The sequence below is a fragment of the Salmo salar genome, chromosome ssa03 (genome assembly GCF_905237065.1).
Source record: "Salmo salar chromosome ssa03, Ssal_v3.1, whole genome shotgun sequence".
NCBI lineage: Eukaryota > Metazoa > Chordata > Actinopteri > Salmoniformes > Salmonidae > Salmo > Salmo salar.
Genome location: NC_059444.1, coordinates 13,817,230 through 13,837,259, shown reverse-complemented (window position 1 = coordinate 13,837,259; position 20,030 = coordinate 13,817,230). Strand labels below are relative to the sequence as shown.

General features: G+C 41.4%; 1 protein-coding gene and 1 non-coding gene across 2 annotated transcripts; one reads left to right on the top strand and one right to left on the bottom strand.

Annotated features, from left to right (window-relative positions):
* Positions 1–311: 311 nt before the first annotated feature.
* Positions 312–383, bottom strand: trnap-ugg (transfer RNA proline (anticodon UGG)). The gene has a single exon. It is a non-coding gene; the product is annotated as a tRNA-Pro (tRNA).
* A 2,951-nt stretch (positions 384–3,334) lies between these two features.
* On the top strand, positions 3,335–19,351 carry septin2 (septin 2). The gene is given in 13 exon segments (NM_001140440.1): positions 3,335–3,358; positions 5,667–5,704; positions 8,376–8,490; positions 9,880–9,966; positions 10,156–10,279; positions 10,662–10,796; positions 14,447–14,564; positions 14,840–14,941; positions 15,280–15,425; positions 15,916–15,999; positions 17,033–17,105; positions 17,383–17,480; positions 17,796–19,351. Coding segments are annotated over 11 exon segments (1,095 nt in total). The 5' UTR covers positions 3,335–3,358; positions 5,667–5,680; the 3' UTR covers positions 17,470–17,480; positions 17,796–19,351.
* Positions 19,352–20,030: the final 679 nt, after the last annotated feature.

The window sequence follows — 20,030 nt, the reverse complement described above, 5'->3', positions numbered from 1 at the left end:
AATGTATTACCCTTTTTCTATTCCCACTTTTTTGGTTACTACATTATTCCATATGTGTTATTTCATAGTTTTGATGTCTTCACTATTATTCTACAATGTAGAAAATAGTAAAAATAAAGAAAACTCCTGGTATGAGTAGGTGTGTCCAAACTTTTGACTGGTACTGTATGTTAGACGGTCGAAAAGTTTAAATGGCTTTGCTACAACATACCGGAAGTGTTGAATTAAATGTGAAAACTATCAAAGATTAAACCATTTATAACTGAACTCCTGTCTGTGATGAAACTCTGGAACTATGGTGACAAAAACACGGGCTCGTCCGGGATTTGAACCCGGGACCTCTCGCACCCAAAGCGAGAATCATACCCCTAGACCAACGAGCCACTTGCAAAATCTATAGATGTCAAAGTATAAGTAACAATACCAAGCATGATGACATGAAATTTTCGCATTCCGGAATGAATTTATAGCCGTATTTTTTGTGAACACAGTTATCTGGTTGTTGGCGACAAATTCATAACTTGCACATGGTTTATGAACTAATACACAAAATAATGACGAATTAAAAACGTTGAGTTTTTCAATTCAAATTATTATAAAAATGATTGCAACCAATATAATGTTATGTATTTGGGGGATACAACCATTCCAGCTCTGCAGACTTTGCTGCGAAGAGACCGAATCATTAGCTAGATCACTTGTTTTGGTACTGCCATGTACAGTAGCTTGTTTTTGATCGCTGGTTCAGGAATGGCTGAAGAACTGCAACTCTTACCTGGAGCTAACTCTCCAAATAGCACTTCTGGGTGACTTGAGTCAATCTAGCCATAGTCATTTTAGCCATAATATAATAATATTCTCAGTAAAAATGTTAATCTTTCATTTCCAATCTGTAGAAACAATGAGAATAGAAAGGTTCAGAACTTTTGAGAAACATTACAGCACAGTTGAAAAACATGGCAATTAGAAATCAAAACTGGGTGGTTTTCAGAGATAGATGGGAGGGGTTGAGGGTAGCTGAAGGGTGGGACTAAAAACAAATAAAAATATATAACTAATGTAAAATATTGCGTGTCCGTAAAATGTAAATAGTATGTATAAACTGGAAGTAGACGCCCAACTATTGTTGTCCATTAGTTTTCTCCAATTATGGGAGGGGTGGTAGGGTTAGGGGAAAATAATAAAGAAGGAAAACATATACAAATATTTATAAATGGTGGATTGAAAATGATGCAGACAATTACATTGTTAGAACCCAAAATATGTTTGCAATATTAAAGCTTATCTAGCCCCTAAAAATAAAAAAATTAAAAAAAGATGAGAATCATACCCCAGAGTCTAGTGACCAGGGTTCCTCAACTGGCAGCCTGTGGGTCGATTTGGACGAATTTGGCCCACGGGTGGTTTTAAGTTTTCTGAGCAAGACATTTTCATTGTTGGACAAAAACGCTGTAAAAACACCAGGAAATAAGCTTCAAATTATTTTAATTTTGGAAATCTCTTCCCAACTATTCCCACGCATAATACGATGTGATCATATACAAATGTAAGCAAGGTTTGAAATGATTATGTTTTAGTCAAATAACATATCTGTTTGGACTTCTTGAGGTCAATTTGCAGTCCACAAATTATTTGTAATTATGTTCCCGGCCCCCTGACCATCCGCTCAAGAAAAAATAGACCCGCAACTGAATCTAGTTGATGATCCCTTGTCTCGAACAACAAGCCGCTTGCAAAAGCCGCAGATGTTGACGTATAAAGAACTACATACCAACAATGAAGACACGAAATCGTTTCTGTCCAGGATTAATTTGTAGCTGTCGTTTTCTTTTAAACAGTTATGTGGTTGTTGGCGGCAAACTCATAACTTGAAAATACAAAATGTACCTTTTCATTATGAAGAAAACGCTTTACGGGCTACCATTTCATCCAACTTGCCTTAATTTAGCTAATATTCTTGTTAAAAAATGTTTGGTCTTGCACAAATTCTACCGGGAGCAAGCTTGCTATATTATAAGGCTGGTTAAAGATGAAATACATTATCACAATGTTGTTTAAAAACATAGCTAGTAGTAGGCCTGTGCAGAAATAAATACAATGCTGTTGTGTTGTTTGGTTCAACTTTCTCTTTTCCCCATGACAAAATGTGTAAAATTGAAGGAAGTTAGCTGCTATCCCCCCAACAAAATCATTAAAACCACATTTCTGCAGGCCCACAAGCCAACGAAATTCTGGCTATGTCATGAGCCCGAGGCCCATCTGGTTTTGACTAGAAAGGCTACTGGTTTAGTAAAAAAAAGTCGGAGCAGGTTAGGAAAATTTACGCAGCAGGTTAGGAGAATTAACGTAGCAGGTTAGGAGAATTAACATAGGAAAGGGGTTAGGCGGGTTAGCTAAAATGCAAAAAAATATATATAATTCTAGCCATGACCGGCCCTCCTGCCACAGACTAGCCTGAGCATACAGTGTACTGTATATGGCTAGGCTTTGAGACTATACTGTTCATCATTATCAAATGAATTTAGGCGTACTGTATGAGGATGTGGCAGTGCAAGTGGTGGCATGTGTGGTGAAGATAGTGTTTATAGACAGCTAGACCTAGTCTGTTGGCTAATTTCGGCCTTAAACATTGTGCTTCATATAGGACAATAAACTCAGTCCCACACTCAATATCTCTAGCTCAATCGTAGACTACCTTATTCTTACGTTTCATTCACAGCCTTGAAAATGCCCCTCCAGTGCAGTCATCCAGGTAACTCGAGCCAACCAAGTGGTTGGACATCATGGTTGAGTGTCTGCTGCAGACCTTTACAGATTTTGATGAGGCAGATGATTGAGTTTTACATTGTCATATTTTGCACTGGGCAGTTTTATACAATTCTTTGTTACCCTGTTTAAAATAATCATATTTAAAAATGATGTACTATTATTATAAATAGGCTTAATATAATCAATTATATTAGTAATCATCGTAGCGTACTCTACAGATTTATTCAAACTTTAGGCAAATTGCTTTCTATATGATTCAATTTGAAGGACTTTGGATCAGACTGACCAATACGTTGTAACTTGGGATTTGAAGTATGACAACGATGAAGATGGTGACGAAGAGGAATATTAGTACGAATTGTAAAGTTTTGTAGCTAGTAGTACTACATTTGTGTCATAGATTTTATTTATAAAAAGGCCACCGATTAAGTATCAGTATCTTTGGAAAGGCATTGCATTATTTGAGGACAGTCAACGCCCAATGCATTCTGGTCCCTGTGCAGAAGAAACGGTTCGGTGTCTACCGGAATTTGAGGTGTCCATCCAGCCTCCAGAATCACTCGGCTTTCTTTCACTGACAATCGAAAAGGTAAATATTGAATTGTATTTATTAGCAAGTTGTAATATTTCAATGCCTCGTCGAATTAGATACGTCGCTTTAACTTCCTGTCGCATCCCAAGTAGCTTAGCTAGCCTTTACTTTAGCAAAGTGGTTGGCTAGCTAAGTTAACGTTAGCTAGCTTTCAAAGCTTGCTTTTAGACACCTTGCCGGAGAGTCATTGTGAGCTAGCCACCATTGGAAATCATAATGTATCACAATTTATATCTACACAACCCGACTTGAAATGCGTGTTGGCTGACTAGGTATTGTCAGATCCATATATTTAATAAATACATGGCTCTGTGTATTGCTAGCTCGTTAAGAAGCTAGATAACTAATTTAAACGTTCAAGGCATCTCAAGCACGATTCAGTGTCTGGATAGACTCGTGTTTTGTGTTATTTAGCTAAACGGAGACAGCTAGATATACATTCTTTGAAGTAACTACAATATAATTTAGTTGTATTTTCATTCATTGAGACAGCGCTTTCATAACCCAGTCTCAGTAGTTTTGAAAGAAAGATGCCCGGCACTATTTGGAGTCAATTTCTCTGGCCTCTTCAGGGTCTGTCAGCTGACTTGTGATGAAGTCAAATTTTCCACTAACTGTAGGAAGAAATAGCTTAGAAGTGTTTTAATTTCACTTCCAGTTTGAACATGTTACTTAGTTATAGAAGTCACTAGCTAGATAATTGAAAGTTGAGTTGGAGGCAAAACCAGCTTGAGCAACAAATGCATTTGTGAAGTGAGTGTCAAAAAAGGTTGTACGGGATGGCTGTCAGTTCTTTTTTTTGTGGTGAGACATTCTTTTTAGAAGTCATTCTGAGCAGAGAGCAGACTTCCTGTCTCTCACAGTCCCCTAAATCATGTAGGCTATGCCGTCCTCCATTTTGTTAGTGTACACAGTTGTCATTCTCTTGAAGTAATAAATAGGCCTATTGATATAGTATTTTTTTATTTGCATGTTCTACTGAAAAAAGAAGTACACTATATATACAAAAGTATGTGGACACCCCTTCAAACTAGTGGATTTGGCTGTTTCAGACACACCATTGCTGACAGGTGTATAAAATTGAGCACACATCCATGCAATCTCCATAGACAAACATTGGCAGCTTACTGAAGAGCTCAGGGACTTTCAATGTGGCACTTTCATAGGATGCCACCTTTCTAACAAGTCAGTTTGTACACTTGACCAGGGCAGAAATTGTAAGTGCTGTTATTGTTTAGTGAAATGTCTAGGAGCATCAACGGCCAGCTGCGAAGAGGTAGCCACTCAAGCTCTCAGAACGGGACCGCTGAAGCGTGTGAAAGTTTAATCCCAGGGCCCCGTCCCCGCAAAAGGCCTTTTGAGAGGCCGTCATTGTAAATAAGAATTTGTTCTTAACTGGCTTGCCGAGTTAAATAAAATAAGTTGTCTGTCCTTAGTTGCAACACTCACTGGGTTCCATACTGCCTCTGGAAGCTACATCAGCACAATAACTATTTGTTGGGAGCTTCATGAAATGAATGTCCATAGCCGAACAGCCGCACACAGCCCTACGTTCACAATGCGCAATGCCAAGCGTCGGCTGGAATGGTGTAAAGCTCGCTGCCATTGCGCTCTGGATCAGTGGAAATGCGTTCTCTGTAGTGATGAATCATGCTTCACCATCTGGCAGTCCGATGGATGAATCTGGGTTTGGCGGTTGCCCAGAGAACGCTACCTACCCCAATGCTTAGTTCCAATTGTAAAGTTTGGTGGAGGAGGAATAATGCTCTAGGGCTGTTTTTCATGGTTTGGGCTAGGCCCCTTAGTTCCAGTGAAGCATACAATGACATTCTAGACGATTCTGTGCTTTCAACTTTGTGGCAACAGTTTGGGAAGGCCCTTTCCTATTTCAGCTTGACAATGCTGTGTACAAAGCGAGGTCCATACAGACATGGTTTGTCGACTGCAGGCCAGTAGAGAACTTGACTGGCCTGCACAGAGCACTGACCTCAAACCCATCAAACACCTTTGGGTTGAATTGGAACGCCCACTGTGAGCCAGGCCTAATCGCCCAACATCAGTGCCCGACCTAACTAATGCTCTTGTGGATGAATGAAGGCAAGTCTCTGCAGCAATGTTCCAACATCTACTGCAAAGCCTTCCCAGATGAGTGGAGGCTGTTATAGCAGCAAAGGGGGGGATCAACTCCATATTAATGCCCATGAGTTTGGAATGAGATGTTTGAGGAGCAGGGGTCCACATACTTTTGATCATGTAATGCACCTGACATTTGACATATGTTTTAATGTTCTCTGTTCTCTGGCAGGTTGAGAGCGCAAAATGTCTCAGGCGGAAAAAATCAAAGTAAGTTCCCCACCAGCTCATTTTAATCTAAGACTGTCAGGCAGTTAAGGTTAAATAAAAACAACAAGAACATAAAAAAAATTCCCTCATAATATTCCAGTAATGACCTCTGCTTATTTGTACTTGGCCTACACTAATGTGATGTGATCTGCTTTGGCAAATTAGGATTTATTAGAATTAAACCATTGGGCCTGAAACCATTTGGGGTCTTATTGCAGAATGCATGGCCACTCAAGCAGATGCTGCCAGCGTACAGGCAGCTGCTTCCTTCCCCATGACTCACAGTTGTGCCTTGACCTGTGTCGAAAGGCTCCATGAGAACGCTGCAATCTCAGGCTTCACTCAGTCCTGCCCCTTGTTCACAGAGGGGGAGCACTAGTTATACAAAGCCGTGAACAGTAATGGGTGTATTGCATTTCCAATGTATGAGCTTAGTCTAGCTATATTATAGAAAGGTAGTGTAATAATCCCTTCCTTACATCTGTTCATAAGCTGAAAAGATCAGCCTAGGCATAACTTTAAACCCTTTAGCTAGACTGCACATTCTCCCTGGTTATGTATAGGCCTGTTAGGGCCATAAACACTGGAATGCAATAATGCATTTCAGAGACAAGACAAAGTTAATTTGTGTACAGCTGATTCTTTTGTAGCTGCCTAATTGCTAGTTGTAATGTTTGCTGTGATTTGCACAACCCACATATGATTACTATAATATACTGTAGGTCGATCCTAGCCTGAAGACCCGACGTTGAATTGCATTGAATTATATGTCGGGCATCAATGAGCGTTTGGATAAGGTTAGGTTTAATCTCAAAAGCTCTACAAGGCAGAATGTTGAATAAAATGAAATGTTTACTTACTCTACCGGTTGGTCCTTTTGCTGGAAGGAATGTGAGAACCTGTCCATAGTAAAGTGCAATTAAATCAACTTTTCAAAGTGCTGGTAGTGTGTTCAGATTTCTATCACCTGATGAAACGGGACGCACTCATACTTGCTGAGCTCGTGCACGTGTTTACCTGGTTCTCCGCGTGCTTCAGGTGATATAAATCTGAACGCAATACCAGCTCTTTGAAAAAAGGATTTAATTACACTTTCCTGTGGATATATTGTCTCCAACAGGACCAACTGTATGGACAACAGGTAAAGTTAAAATATAATTTTAGTCAACATTCTGGTTTGTAGAGTTTGAGGAAATGTTCCAAACAAATGTATGGCATTGGTTCACAGTCCGAGATTAGAGGTATCAGTCTGTCAGGCAACCTAGGCTTGGGCGGTATACCGGGGTATTTAGAAATAGTGACGTTGTTTTTTTTCAATACCATCGAAACTATTTCTTTGAAGTTTTTCAAAACATTAGAATTTTTGTAGCAACTGAAGTATATAACCGCAGTCAATGTGTTTACATTTTTTTTTTTTTTTGCATCAATAGAGTGATCAGGAACGTGCAGCTTTAGTTTTCCTTCACAGAAAATACAAACATTAGTGCAACACATTCGGCATAAAATAGCTTCATGTTCATCAAACGACAACAAAGTGCGACGCTGCTGGCAGCCACACAAGTAAATGTGCTTATAATAAAAAAGCAAAAATGATGCATGGCCATCATATTTCTAATGTTTAGGCCTATCATAGGAATAATGTAGCCAGCTACTTTTCCTTATGTTTTGCTTAAAGTTAATCTTGTATTTTACTGGAGAAAAATTAGCTTGCTACACTGAGGAAAGTACTAGAGAAAAGTAGCTACACATCAGAGCGCTGTCTGCTGATACCCGTTCCTGAGTTCTCATCCGAGTTTAGAAGTGCAACTGAAGCACAAAATGTTTCTGATGCCGAGCAGAAATTACAATAAGAAGCATTTTAGATCCGTTTACAAAACGCAGTAAGCTATTTCTTATGCTTTTTATTTTTTTTAATCCTGTGTAAAAAACGCAGAATTATATGTTAACAGACCCCTAGTTTAACTTGCTATCTAAGTAAAGTGGCTCAATTCATTAGGTGACGGGGGCGTCATGATGTTAGCTTTCTGCCTGTTGAAGAATGCAAAGGTCTTTTTGGATTAGTTATTTGTACAGCTGCCACTGCGATCTTGATTCCCTTGCGTTTTTTTCTCCCCTGTTCTCGGCCCTCTGCACCTCCCCCTCTTGTAGCAGGCAGGCCCGTTGCCGTAGTGACTCCAGACTCTGCTACACAGACAGTGTGTAAACGCTTCTGGGGAGCCAGTACTGCATGCGTCAACTTTGTTCATTTGTTCAATGTCTCTCGTTCACATTCGCATGTAAATGTACAAACTCGCCAACAAAAAAACATTCGGTAGCTCCAACCTATATATGTATAACTTCATGAGCCGGATTCCCTGTCATTGTAATTCGCTTATTTTTGTTTGTGCTCGTTAGCCTAGTTTAGCTAGCAGTCTCCATGGAAATTCGCTATTACTTGCGCTAATTTTGTTAGCATTCTGGTAGACGCCCAATTTACTTTTTAGCGTGTTTTGGCGCCCCCTTGTGTACTAAACCGGCTTGAGGGCAGGACGGTATGATATGAAAATTTGCATAACGCCCAACCCTAGCAACTACAACCCATTCCTCTGGAAATGTCAGGAAAAATGATGGTATTCCTGGGTTGAATGACTCAGGTTCTAATGGACATGTGGTGGTCTCTCATGTTTTACAGCAGGGTCAGTTTACCAATCCAGAGACCCCAGGGTATGTGGGCTTTGCCAACCTGCCCAACCAGGTGCACCGCAAGTCGGTCAAAAAGGGCTTCGAGTTCACCCTCATGGTAGTTGGTGAGTGTCACAATATTTGTAACCTAAATTATGTCTGGTATTTTTGTATGGAGAGGGTTGTATTGTTTGTATGTAGTAGCTAGCTATAGTTCCCTTAGTTTGGCCTTAGACAGAATGGATACGCCATATGTTTTCAGCTTTGCACAAAACCACTGTGTCTTTGGTTGTCGGTGAGTCAGACATTTTCTTGCGGCAGTTCTTTCCTCAGTTCAGTAGAGATTAGGAGCCTTGGCCTTCGACTGGGGAATGTGTGCCAAAATGATCATGTTCACGCTGTTTTGGCATATCATAAGTGTTTTAGGAATGGGACGGGCAACAGTAATCAATTAACATTTTGGATACGCTTTTCCTTTATCCTCTCATTTGGAGTGGGTGGATAGCATCTCTTCCTTATGAAACATATGTACTGTGTACAGGCTTTTTTTTAATGTGTTATTTATTTTTTTTCCTGTAAAAAAAAAAAAAAAAAAATGTATATCTGGAATTAGGCCTAGTTTGTGCTAAGCAGTTAGGCGTCAGTTCATGCTGTCGACAGAATGGAATGTGAGTTCTTTGACTGTAAGCCCAGACAGTTGTTAGCTAGTTGACAAACGCATTCATTTCCTCTTCTCATAGCCTCGCCTCACCATTTTCACATTTCCCACCCTCCCCACATCTGTCAGTAACCACTGTTCCAAATCTCATCACTTCCTTTAGTGTTTTTATGTATGTGTATGTGCGGCATACGTGTGTGTCTGAGAGAGTGGGATGTGTCAGGGATGATGTCAGAGGTCCTGGTTTAGGTCACAGTTGAGTCTAGCTGCGGACAGTCTATGTAAACGGATGGAGGCGGGGTTTCTCTGGGTCCTCTGGTTTAGCTGTGTGAAATGGTTTTCCTTTCTCTCATCTCCCTATTTTTCTGTGTGGTGTAGGGGAGGAGGAGAGCCCTATTGTACACTTATCCCCTCTGCCTTAAAATAAACCAGACTGGAATGTGGCCCTGTGTGCTGGACAGGCCTCTGCTGCTGGAAAGTGTCTCTGTGTGTGACTGTGTGTTTAGATAAATGTGGTTTTACTGCCAGGTTAATGCATTTCCCAGGCTATGAGAGGCCTAATGTGTATCATTGGTTAGTGCTTGGCTAATATACAGAGTCCAGGCTGGATGTCTGCCAACTAGCGGGCTATATTGGGTATTTTGTGTAAAAACAAAAACCCTGCACACATTTTGTGTATTTGTGGTTTGTAGACTAAAAAGTAATCAGATATATTGGGTGTATTGCCTTTACCTTTATATTGTCTGTTTTGCCATGCAGGCACAATATATATAATCTGTTCTATTCTGTTTTTAATTTGATCCCTTTTTTGGAACGGAATGATCGTTTTTCTATTGATTCTGTGTGTCGTGTTTAGGTGAGTCTGGTCTGGGGAAGTCCACCCTCATCAACAGCTTGTTCCTCACTGATCTCTACCCAGAGAGAATCATCCCTGGAGCAGCAGGTATGACCGTACACACATACCACGGCTACACTCCCAGTTGTTACTCCAAAATGTCATTTGTTCCTGCATAACCTAATGGGAATCAGTTTTAAAACCAATTATGCCAAATCACCCCTCATTTATTCAGTGGCCTCAAGACTATCTGGAAAGTAAAAACCTTTTTTATCTCCTTTTAATTGTAATCCGCAGAGAAGATTGAGCGCACGGTTCAGATCGAAGCATCTACGGTTGAGATCGAGGAGCGAGGGGTGAAGCTCCGCCTCACCGTGGTGGACACGCCCGGATACGGTGATGCCATCAACAGCCAGGACTGGTACGCCGCTATGGTTGTATAGACAGGGGACCTGATCCTGTCCATTCAAATGTAATAACTTTATTTATCCATGATCTGTTTGTGCATGGATGGACAAATATGTTATTGCTGGAATACCGTTGATGTATTTTGTACCCATGTCATATGGTTAAGGCTCAATCTCTCCTATTTATAGAATTGATTTTAACCCTAACCTTAAACACACTTCTAACCTTATACCTAACCCTAACTTTAAATAAAGATCAAAAATCAAATGTTTGTTTTAATAAAGTTGTATGATATATTTAGGCTTTGTTGCTGTGGTAACAAGTGACAACGATGTCACACAAGGTGTTTAACTACATGGTCCCACCACCATGGTCCTTCCTCTCTTCTCCCCCAGTTTCAGCACCATCATCGCCTACATTGACGACCAGTTTGAGAGATACCTCCACGACGAGAGCGGTCTGAACCGCCGGCACATCGTGGACAACCGCGTTCACTGCTGCTTCTATTTCATCTCCCCGCTGGGCCATGGGTACCACACACACACACACACACACTGGGGTTGGGTGATAGTATTGGATTTTGAAGCTGATTGACAGCCATCGGTAATGTGACCGACAATGCATAGCCTATTTCAACTTGACTGGCACCAGACAGTATAGAGCTGACCGGGCAACCCATAGCAGGGCCATGCTATAGCCTGCGTAACCTTTTTCAATACATTTGTTTTAAACAATTCATAGGATGCAAGAAAACACTGTAGACAGAGCTAGGGCTGTGGCGGTCACGACATTTCGTCAGTCGGTGATTGTCAAGCAAATAACTGTCTGTCTCACAGTAATTGACCGTTAATTAACATATACACATTTAGCATCTCCTGGCTTCCACACACAGCCTACAAGCCATTTTTAAAGGTCTAATAAATCTATGTAATCTCACCTACACCTTCAAAATAAATCCATTATTCATTTTAGACAGGTCTAAAGCATATGAAGAAAATGGTAAAAATGTATTGTTTTAATATGAAGTAGCGTGGCAGGAGAAAAGCAAGTATGCACAAAAACTGAAATAATATTCACATCAAAATGGAGAGATTGTGCTTTTAAAATAATTTGACACCGCTATAAAAAAACAATATAGGCTTTGTCTATGTCCTAGATCATCTGATATTGAGAGAGACAAAAAAAAAAACATTTTCTGACTGGACATTTTGTGCTGCTTTGGTGAAAAGCTTAGCTCTGTCTAGGGTTGTTGAGGTGACCGTATTACCGCCACACCACCGGTCACGAGTTATGACGGCTGTCAAGTTCCACATGACCGTTTAGTCACTGTAATTAGGCTTGTCCAAGCTCTGTTTCTGGTGGTCATTAGTAGCCTACCAAACTTGCTCACTGCCTGGTACCTAGCACTCTATTCTCCCTCTAAATCACTCTGACATCAATGCAAATTTATTAGAAAATCTAATCACACTTCTTGAGAGCCCATGTTGCGCAACATTTCTATAGGCTATGCATTTGTGAGAACAGAGTGATGGCCTCTATTAAAAAGAGGATCCCATCAGCTTTCTATAGGCTAGGCCTACTTTTATTTCTCAACTTTCCTAATATTTTAGCACATTGCTTCTCTTTACAACAGGAGTAAAGCCTACCTGGCTGGCAAGAAAATAAACCCCGGGGAAAGCGTCCTCCATTCGCTGTTTTAAGTGCATGGATGACATTTTTTCCCGCTGCGCATGTTTCGATACAGGTGCATGATAATGGTCCAGTCTAAATCAAAATAAATGTCATACACATTATTTAGTATATATGTAAAGACAAGATTAAATCAAGAATAGGTTCATATTGTCACCCATCAGACTATCACTTGTGGATGATATATTATCACTTGTGAATGATGCCCAGCATAAGAAACAATGCCTTTTTTTAATGTAGCTTAGCCCATAGGCCTATATGCTTTAAGGTTTCTCACAACTAAAGTGGCCAAGTGAATTCTTAATTTTAAGCACGTTAATCCACTTTACAACGGGTGTAGAGCCTAACTGGCATATACAGTGCATTTGGAAAGTGTTCTGACCCCATGACTTTTTCCACATTTTGTTACAGCCTTGTTCTAAAATTGATTAATTAGGAGAAAAAAATGATTTAACCACACACAATACCCCATAATGACATGGTAAAAACAGGTTTTTATACATTTTTGCAAATGTATTAAAAGTAAAAAAAACAACTCACATTTACATAAGTATTCAGACCCTTTACACAGTACTTTGTTGAAGATCCTTTGGCAGCAATTACAGCCTAGAGTCTTCTTGGGTATAACGCTACAAGCGTGGCACACCTGTATTTGGGGAGTTTCTCCCGATCTTCTCAAGCTTTGTAAGGTTTGATGGGGAGTGTCTCTGCACAGCTATTTTCAGGTCCCTCCAGAGATGTTAGATCGGGTTCAAGTCCGGGCTCTGGCTGGGTTAATCGAGGACATTCAGACTTGTCCCAAAGCCACTCCTGCGTTGTCTTAGCTGTGTGCTAAGGGTTGTTGTCCTGTTGGAAGGTGAACCTTCACCCCAGTCTGAGATCCTGAGCACACTGGAGCAGGTTTTCATCAAGGATCTCTCTGTACTTTGCGCCGTTCATCTTTTCCTCGATCCTGACTTGTCTCTCAGTCCGTGCCATTGAAAAACATCCGGAGAGCATGATCCTGCCACCACCATGCCACACCGTAGGGATGGTGCCAGGTTTCCTCCAGACATGATGCTTGTCATTCAGGCTTGAGAGTTCAATCTTGGTTTCATCAGATCAGAGAATTGTCATGGTCTGAGTTCTTTAGGTGCCCAAGTGGGCTGTCATGTGCTTATTACTGAGGAGTGGCTTCCGTCTGGCCACTCTACCATAAAGGCCTGACTGGGGGAGTGCTGCAGAGGTGGTTGTCCTTCTGGAAGGTTCTCCCATCTCCACAGAGGAACTCTGGAGCTCTGTGAGATGAACATTGGGTTCTTGGTCACCTCCCTGACCAAAGCCCTTCTTCCCCCGATTGCTGTTTGGCCAGGCAGCCAGCTCTAAAGAGTCTTGGTGGTTCCAAACATCTTCCATTTAAGAATGATGGAGGCCACTGTGCTCTTGGACCTTCAATGCTGCAGTCATTTTTTGGTACCCTTTCCCAGATTTGTGTCTCGGAGCTCTACAGACAATTCCTTTGACCTCATGGCTTGGTTTTTGCTCTGACATGCCACTGTCAACTGTGAGACCTTATCTTGACAGGTCTGTGCCTTTCCAAATCATGTCCAATCAATTGAATTTACTGCAGGTGGACTCCAAGTTGTAGAAACATCTCAAGGATGATAAATGGAAACAGGATGCACCTGAGCTCAATTTTTGAGTATCATAGCAAAGGGTCTGAATACTTGTAAGGTATTTCTGTTTAGTTTTTTTAATAAATTAGCAAAACAATTCTGAACTTTTTTTTGCTTTGTCATTATTGGGTATTTTGTGTAGCTTGATGAGGAAAACATTTAGTTGAATCCATTTTAGGACAAGGCTGTAATGTAACAAAATGTGGAAAGTCTGAATACTTTCTGAAAGCACTGTATATAAGCCTACCTACAATGTATAGACACCTAGGCCTAATAATAAGAGGAAGATTAGGCAAAAACATGAATCATTGAGTAATTCTCCAGTTCTGGGGACAGCAGAGTTGTGTGGCTGCAGCCGGGCCCTTGATGATTCACAACCCATCACACGACGCACAGCCACCGAAGCTCATTAACTGTCACTTGCTCGTTGGCACGCACACCTCTTTCGTGCCACCGCTCTAGCAGAGGAATAGGCTACAAAAAAATATTTGGCTCAAATATATTTTGTCATGAGTCCTCTTGTTCCTTTTAGCTCTTTAAAAAAAAAAAAAATTATAATATTGGGGCTTGGCCAATAGGGGGCGATAACATCGTATACCAAGATTCTATGGGTGCCAATGCTATATCACAATAGGACAAAGGTTGCCGTTTCCCAACCCTAAGAGACACACACTCCAATAGGAGTACCATATCAATGCCAGTCTTCACAGTGTATATGATGACATGCAATACTAACCATCACATTTTCAACATTTTAGTTTACCTTGACTTTACATGAGCACCCCCCTGTGGAATTTCCATTTCTTACACCCTCCCGCTCTCCCTTTCTCTCTCAGGCTGAAGCCTCTGGATGTACAGTTCATGAAGGCCATCCACAACAAAGTCAACGTGGTCCCTGTCATCGCTAAGGCTGACACACTCACCCTGAGAGAGAGGGAGAGGCTCAAGCGCAGGGTAGGAAACGCAGTATAGCTCTATCAGGGTAGGACACATATTATAGCTCTTGACTCTCAAAAGTATACGATAGAACAGGTTAAGTGTTGTCAAACAAGGTATGTGGATGTAGCTATCGTACTTCAGACACAACTGCACCATGTGCCTGTATTGTTTTAAGTAATTCCTCTGGAACAAAGTTGTGTGTGTGTATATATATCACACACACATCAAAAGTTAAAGCGCAGCTAAAGTAAATGGCCAAAATGGCTTTTCCATCCTCCATGTTGCTATAGATCCTGGATGAGATTGATGAGCATAGTATCAAGATCTATCACCTCCCTGACGCAGAGTCTGACGAGGACGAAGAATTCAAGGAGCAGACCAGGACTCTCAAAGTAACCCTCTCCTCCACCTCAACTCATTTATCGCCTTACAAAGATTCCTAATGCAAAACGTCTTTCCTTACATTTTTTTATTTAATCTTAGCTCAGTGTTTTGGTAACACCAAAGGATCCTCATTAGCTGTTGCGAAAGCAGCAGCTACTCTTCCTGGGGTCAACATGAAACACGACATCATACAGAACATTAATAGACAAGGACAGAACTACATACGTTGGTTGATTTAGGGTTGTGGGTTTGAATCCTGCACGGGCCACATAGTGAATAGAACATGGTAGCTATTTGAGCCATTAACCTCTGCTCTTTCCTCGTCCTCTCCTTTCTCCTCCCCAAGGCCAGTATTCCCTTTGCGGTGGTGGGCTCCAACCAGCAGATCGAGGCCAAGGGGAAGAAGGTGCGGGGTCGCCTGTACCCCTGGGGCGTGGTGGAAGTGGAGAACCCCGAGCACAACGACTTCCTCAAGCTGCGCACCATGCTGATGTGAGTGGGTGGGAGATAGGGGGACTACACTGGGCCTTATTGTCTGAGGAGCTGCTCTGCACTCTTTGTATATCAGACATGAATAGCAGCATTGAATAACAGCTTGAGAATCCTGATTTGAAATTGATGGCGATTTTTGATTTAGTGTTCATGGTTGATTTCGTTTATACTCTTATCGATGAATGCTTGTCTTTTACAAAGCTGTGTCAGTTGTAAAAACAGAGTGGCTGTGGTTCCGGATTTTCTGGAACCCGATTTGCCGTAGCATAAGATGCTGAGATTTCTGCACGTGAAAAATCCGTGTTCGAAGCCACGGCCATAAGTGTGTATGTTTTATCAATCCGTTACTTATCAGTCATAAGTAGTGGCAGTCCTGTCTCACATACGGCTTGGCGATTCCATTATGAGGTAAGCCTTTTGTGATCGACTAACTTGAGTTAAGTCATTGGTTTAGTGCTTCATTGATTGACTGATACCTATCCATCCGCAGCACCCACATGCAGGATCTGCAGGAGGTGACCCAGGACCTGCACTACGAGAACTTCCGCTCGGAGCGCCTCAAACGGGGCGGCAGGTTGTCCTCCCATGGTTACGTTATGTCTCCTGTGTACGTACCTGTCTGCTTGCCTTTCTACACCCCCCCCCAAACCTCCCATACCTAGTAATATAATATACAGCCAAACTGATGATAACCGATGATGTTGATACAATTTTAACACGACTGACTTGGAATTGAATTACCGATCTGATTATAAAGACAATGAATGGGTAACTAATCCAGTGTCTCAGTCAGACAGTGCCACTTATCTGGGGAAAACTTCTGTCAAGACGTAGTTAGGTGATCATCAGCATTAAAAGTCATTAACATTACACTGTTGGAAAATACATTTTTTTAACAGGATGTATAATTTTGGATTTACATTCTACAACAATTGGACCTTGGTAGTGGGTTATGGTTGAATATCCTAGTGGACTATGGGTTTTTAACCAGTATATAGTCTGTTATAGGTTGTATGGGTATCTCATAACTCTAGGAGTGTGGACCCTTTGGATTTTTTGAGACCTTCCCCTATAGCCAATCCAGGAGAAGGGAGTGATTTTACTGCCTTCCCATTGGCTTGTCATCAGCCCAATGATGCTCTGGTCTGTCCAGTCCCATGAGTGAACTGTTGGAGGTACCCCCCCCGACCCTCTTCTTGCTTCTGCAGCTTGCCCTCTTTCACTTTAGCAGCCAGCTGTCCACTGCTCTACCCCCCCCCAAATCTGTTTCTCTCTGAGTGATTATCCTCCTGCCCCTCTTTCTACGTGTTGCTTTCGTCACGTCTGCGTAAAATACTAGAATGCTAGAAACTGCTTTCCAGAGACCCCCTATGTACAGTGGGGTTTTCACTCCTCTACCGTTTCTGCTCATTCTATGAATGACAATGAGCGTATTGAAAAGCGTGTGTTTTCTTCTGATTGCACAAACTATATAAAAACAGACTTGCAAGAACTTGAAATGTACGAGGTTTCCAGTGTCCGTCTTTGGATATTTACGGTAAGTCTCCCCAATGATTGGGCCTTCAGCCCAAAGAGCCAAACTCACCAAACCTGTGTCTGTGTTCCAGGCAGGGGCAGGGCCAGGGGCCTGAGCCAGAGGAAATGGACAAGGACATGATCCTGCAGGAGAAGGAGGCTGAGGTAAATGGCTAACCATTCATATCCCTCTCATTCACCACCTACCACTCCCACTACCCTTCTATGTCTGTCTCTCTCTCTCGTCTGTTCATATATCACCTTTATGGGAGTCTCACACAATCTTGAATGCACCCTGGCATTACCTCCTACACCCTCACTTGTACTTGAAGGACTGTGATATGTTTATCTCATGCGATAAAGGTAGGTCTTTTTGAGGGGGATGGGGATTTTAGTCACTCTTCTATGTGTTGGTCATAATGCTGTTTTGTGTTCTGTGCAGCTGAGGAGGATGCAGGAGATGATTACGAAGATGCAGGCCCAGATGCAGATCAAGCCTGACGGAGCGGGAGATGTCCAGCATGTGTGAAATACACCACGGTAACAACAAGTCCATTTGACACTAAACACAACCAAGCTGTGCTGTGAAGACTGAAATGTTCCCTGGCATATTGGGGACCTGTGTGTCTAAATTTCCACGGTCGTGGGTTCAATACCTATATAAAATACACACACTACAAATATTTAAACTCTCTGCATTAAGTCTCTTTGGATAAAAGTGTCTTAAGTGGTAAATATTATTTTTATAACCTATTCAGAGATACTCGAGCAGATTTGTTGATCCCTTGAGTGTTCATATACATCCAAAGTTAGGAAATACAAGTCAGAATTTTATGGTATTGTCTTTCCTTGCAGGTTTTCAAGCTGTTATTTGAGCTTGACCAGACATGGATGGAAGGATTGCAGAAGAGAAGGGTGTGAAAATGAGAACGATTACTGGTCCTTGTCTTGTACTGGTTGCTTGCCACTTTTTAGTTTATTTCGCTCCTACTTGGAATTATTTTGAGTTTTTTTCTTTTATATAAGCAGTATTATGTTTTATATTAACACTTTCTTTAATATTCCATATTGTTCATTATTAATTTGTTCCATACTATTGGACCATGCCAGTTAGTCACCAAATGGAGAATAACCCTCCTTTTAACCTGGAGTATGCTCTTATTATAGTGGCCGTTGTTAAATTTTTTTTAAAATGTATTTATTTTTGCTGTTGAGAAAGCCGAAAGCTGCTGCTCTTCAGTACTGTCATAGCCAAGGCTGTCCAATTGGCCCGATCGAAAACCACTCAAAATGATCAATCATGTTGCCAACTGTGGTTACAAGTGGGAAAGGACAACTTGGTTAGCAACTCTCGTCTGTCTTTCATGGAGCCATACAGCTAAAACCATAATGTTTTTTTTTCTTTAATGGTTGTCATGCCAATGTTGGAGAATTCTTTAAAGATAGTATATTGTTAAAGATTCTAGTCTTTCGAAAAGCAGCTAAATGATTTTCTTAATCCATGGATTCATTGACAGGGTTCTTTCTCCCACTCCCCTGCATGCGACGCTTAACCCTGTCTGATGTTGTGTTGAAACGACTGGTTATGACTGAAATGCATGACACTGTGACCTTCCCAGTCATCCTGTAGCGCTGAACCAATGAAGGAGACATACCTTGGTGTTTTTTACTGTATGTGCCTCTATAAATCCTGGGCCTGTAAAGTGTCTGAGTAGGAGTGCAGATCTAGAATCCGTCTAGTCTTTTAGATCGTTATGAATATGGTTATATAGACTGGTGGACCTACCTTACAAAAAAAGATTGCCGTTTTGTAACTGCAGTCGACTGTGGTATTTTGTTACATTGCAACATTACTGCAGTAAGAAAGTGTTATTTTGGATGCAGCATACCTCAGTTATACTGCAATCTTTTTTTGTAAGGGCTGATCCTAGATCAGCACTCCTACTCTGACACACTATGAATATGGGCCCAGGCTCCCTATGCCCCCAGATTTTAACATATTGTAAAGGGATTTGATGAGGCGAAAGTCCTGGTGAAGTAAATTGAATTACTGTGATGTTCGGACCAGGCTCATGCATTGCTTTTCTTCGTGTGTGTCCCCCGTGATATTGATGATTGTGGAATAAAGTGCATCCAGTCTGTGTGAGGTCATGCTGTAAAGGCACACTGTACTTCGTGTTATATGATATCTATCCATATCCTTATGTTCTTTATGGCTGTGTCAATGGGTTAAGACTGACATTTGGACGTTGGACAGGACCAGTTAGTTGCTATGGCCATCGTCATGGTGATCTGGTTTGTTTGTCACCAGCTTTGCCCATATCTCCCTCAAGCCAAGCCAGAGTTCTTAACATTCCAGTTTCTGCTGTTTTTATCTAATAACTGTCAAATAAAACCCTTGATGTATACCATCTTGTATTAATGTTTTTATTAGAGCTAGATTCTAGTTTGTGTCATTTGTCATTCTGGGGCTTGTATATGGCCAATATACAACAGCTAAAGGCTGTATCAAGGCATTCTGCTTCGCATTGTCTAAGAATAGCCCTTGTGGTAAACATACCACACCTCAAGCCTAGTGGCTTGTCTAGCCACGGGATAAATCCTTATCTAATCTTCTATCCAGATTTTCTTTTTACAGATTACCATATCTTCAGTCTGGTAATGTTCTCCCAGTGGCTTCTGACTCAAGATACAGTAAGATATTGCCAGTTCACCTCAGGTTGATTTGACCCTGTCACTCATCGACCACTGACTGAAGGAGAACATGCTGACTAAACTCACGTCTACTGCCCCCCCCCCCTCCACCTTCCTCGACTACATCACTGTCACAACCTCACATCTGTCTCCTTGCCTCTGGCAGGCAGGTTCTTTGGCTGTCTTGTCTGTCTGAGTCGCTACACCTTCCTTGACTAAGTACATGTATGCCAGTAACCTTAGCCTCGAATCTACTACGGATTTTGATTTATGTGAAATATGCTAAACAAAACATTCGTATGCTCACCTGACATTTGTATGTTCCTCCTCTTTCTGCTAGCTTCTTGGCCGTCACTGATCCATTCAACGGACTTCTTTCCTCTTTTAAAAATGTTA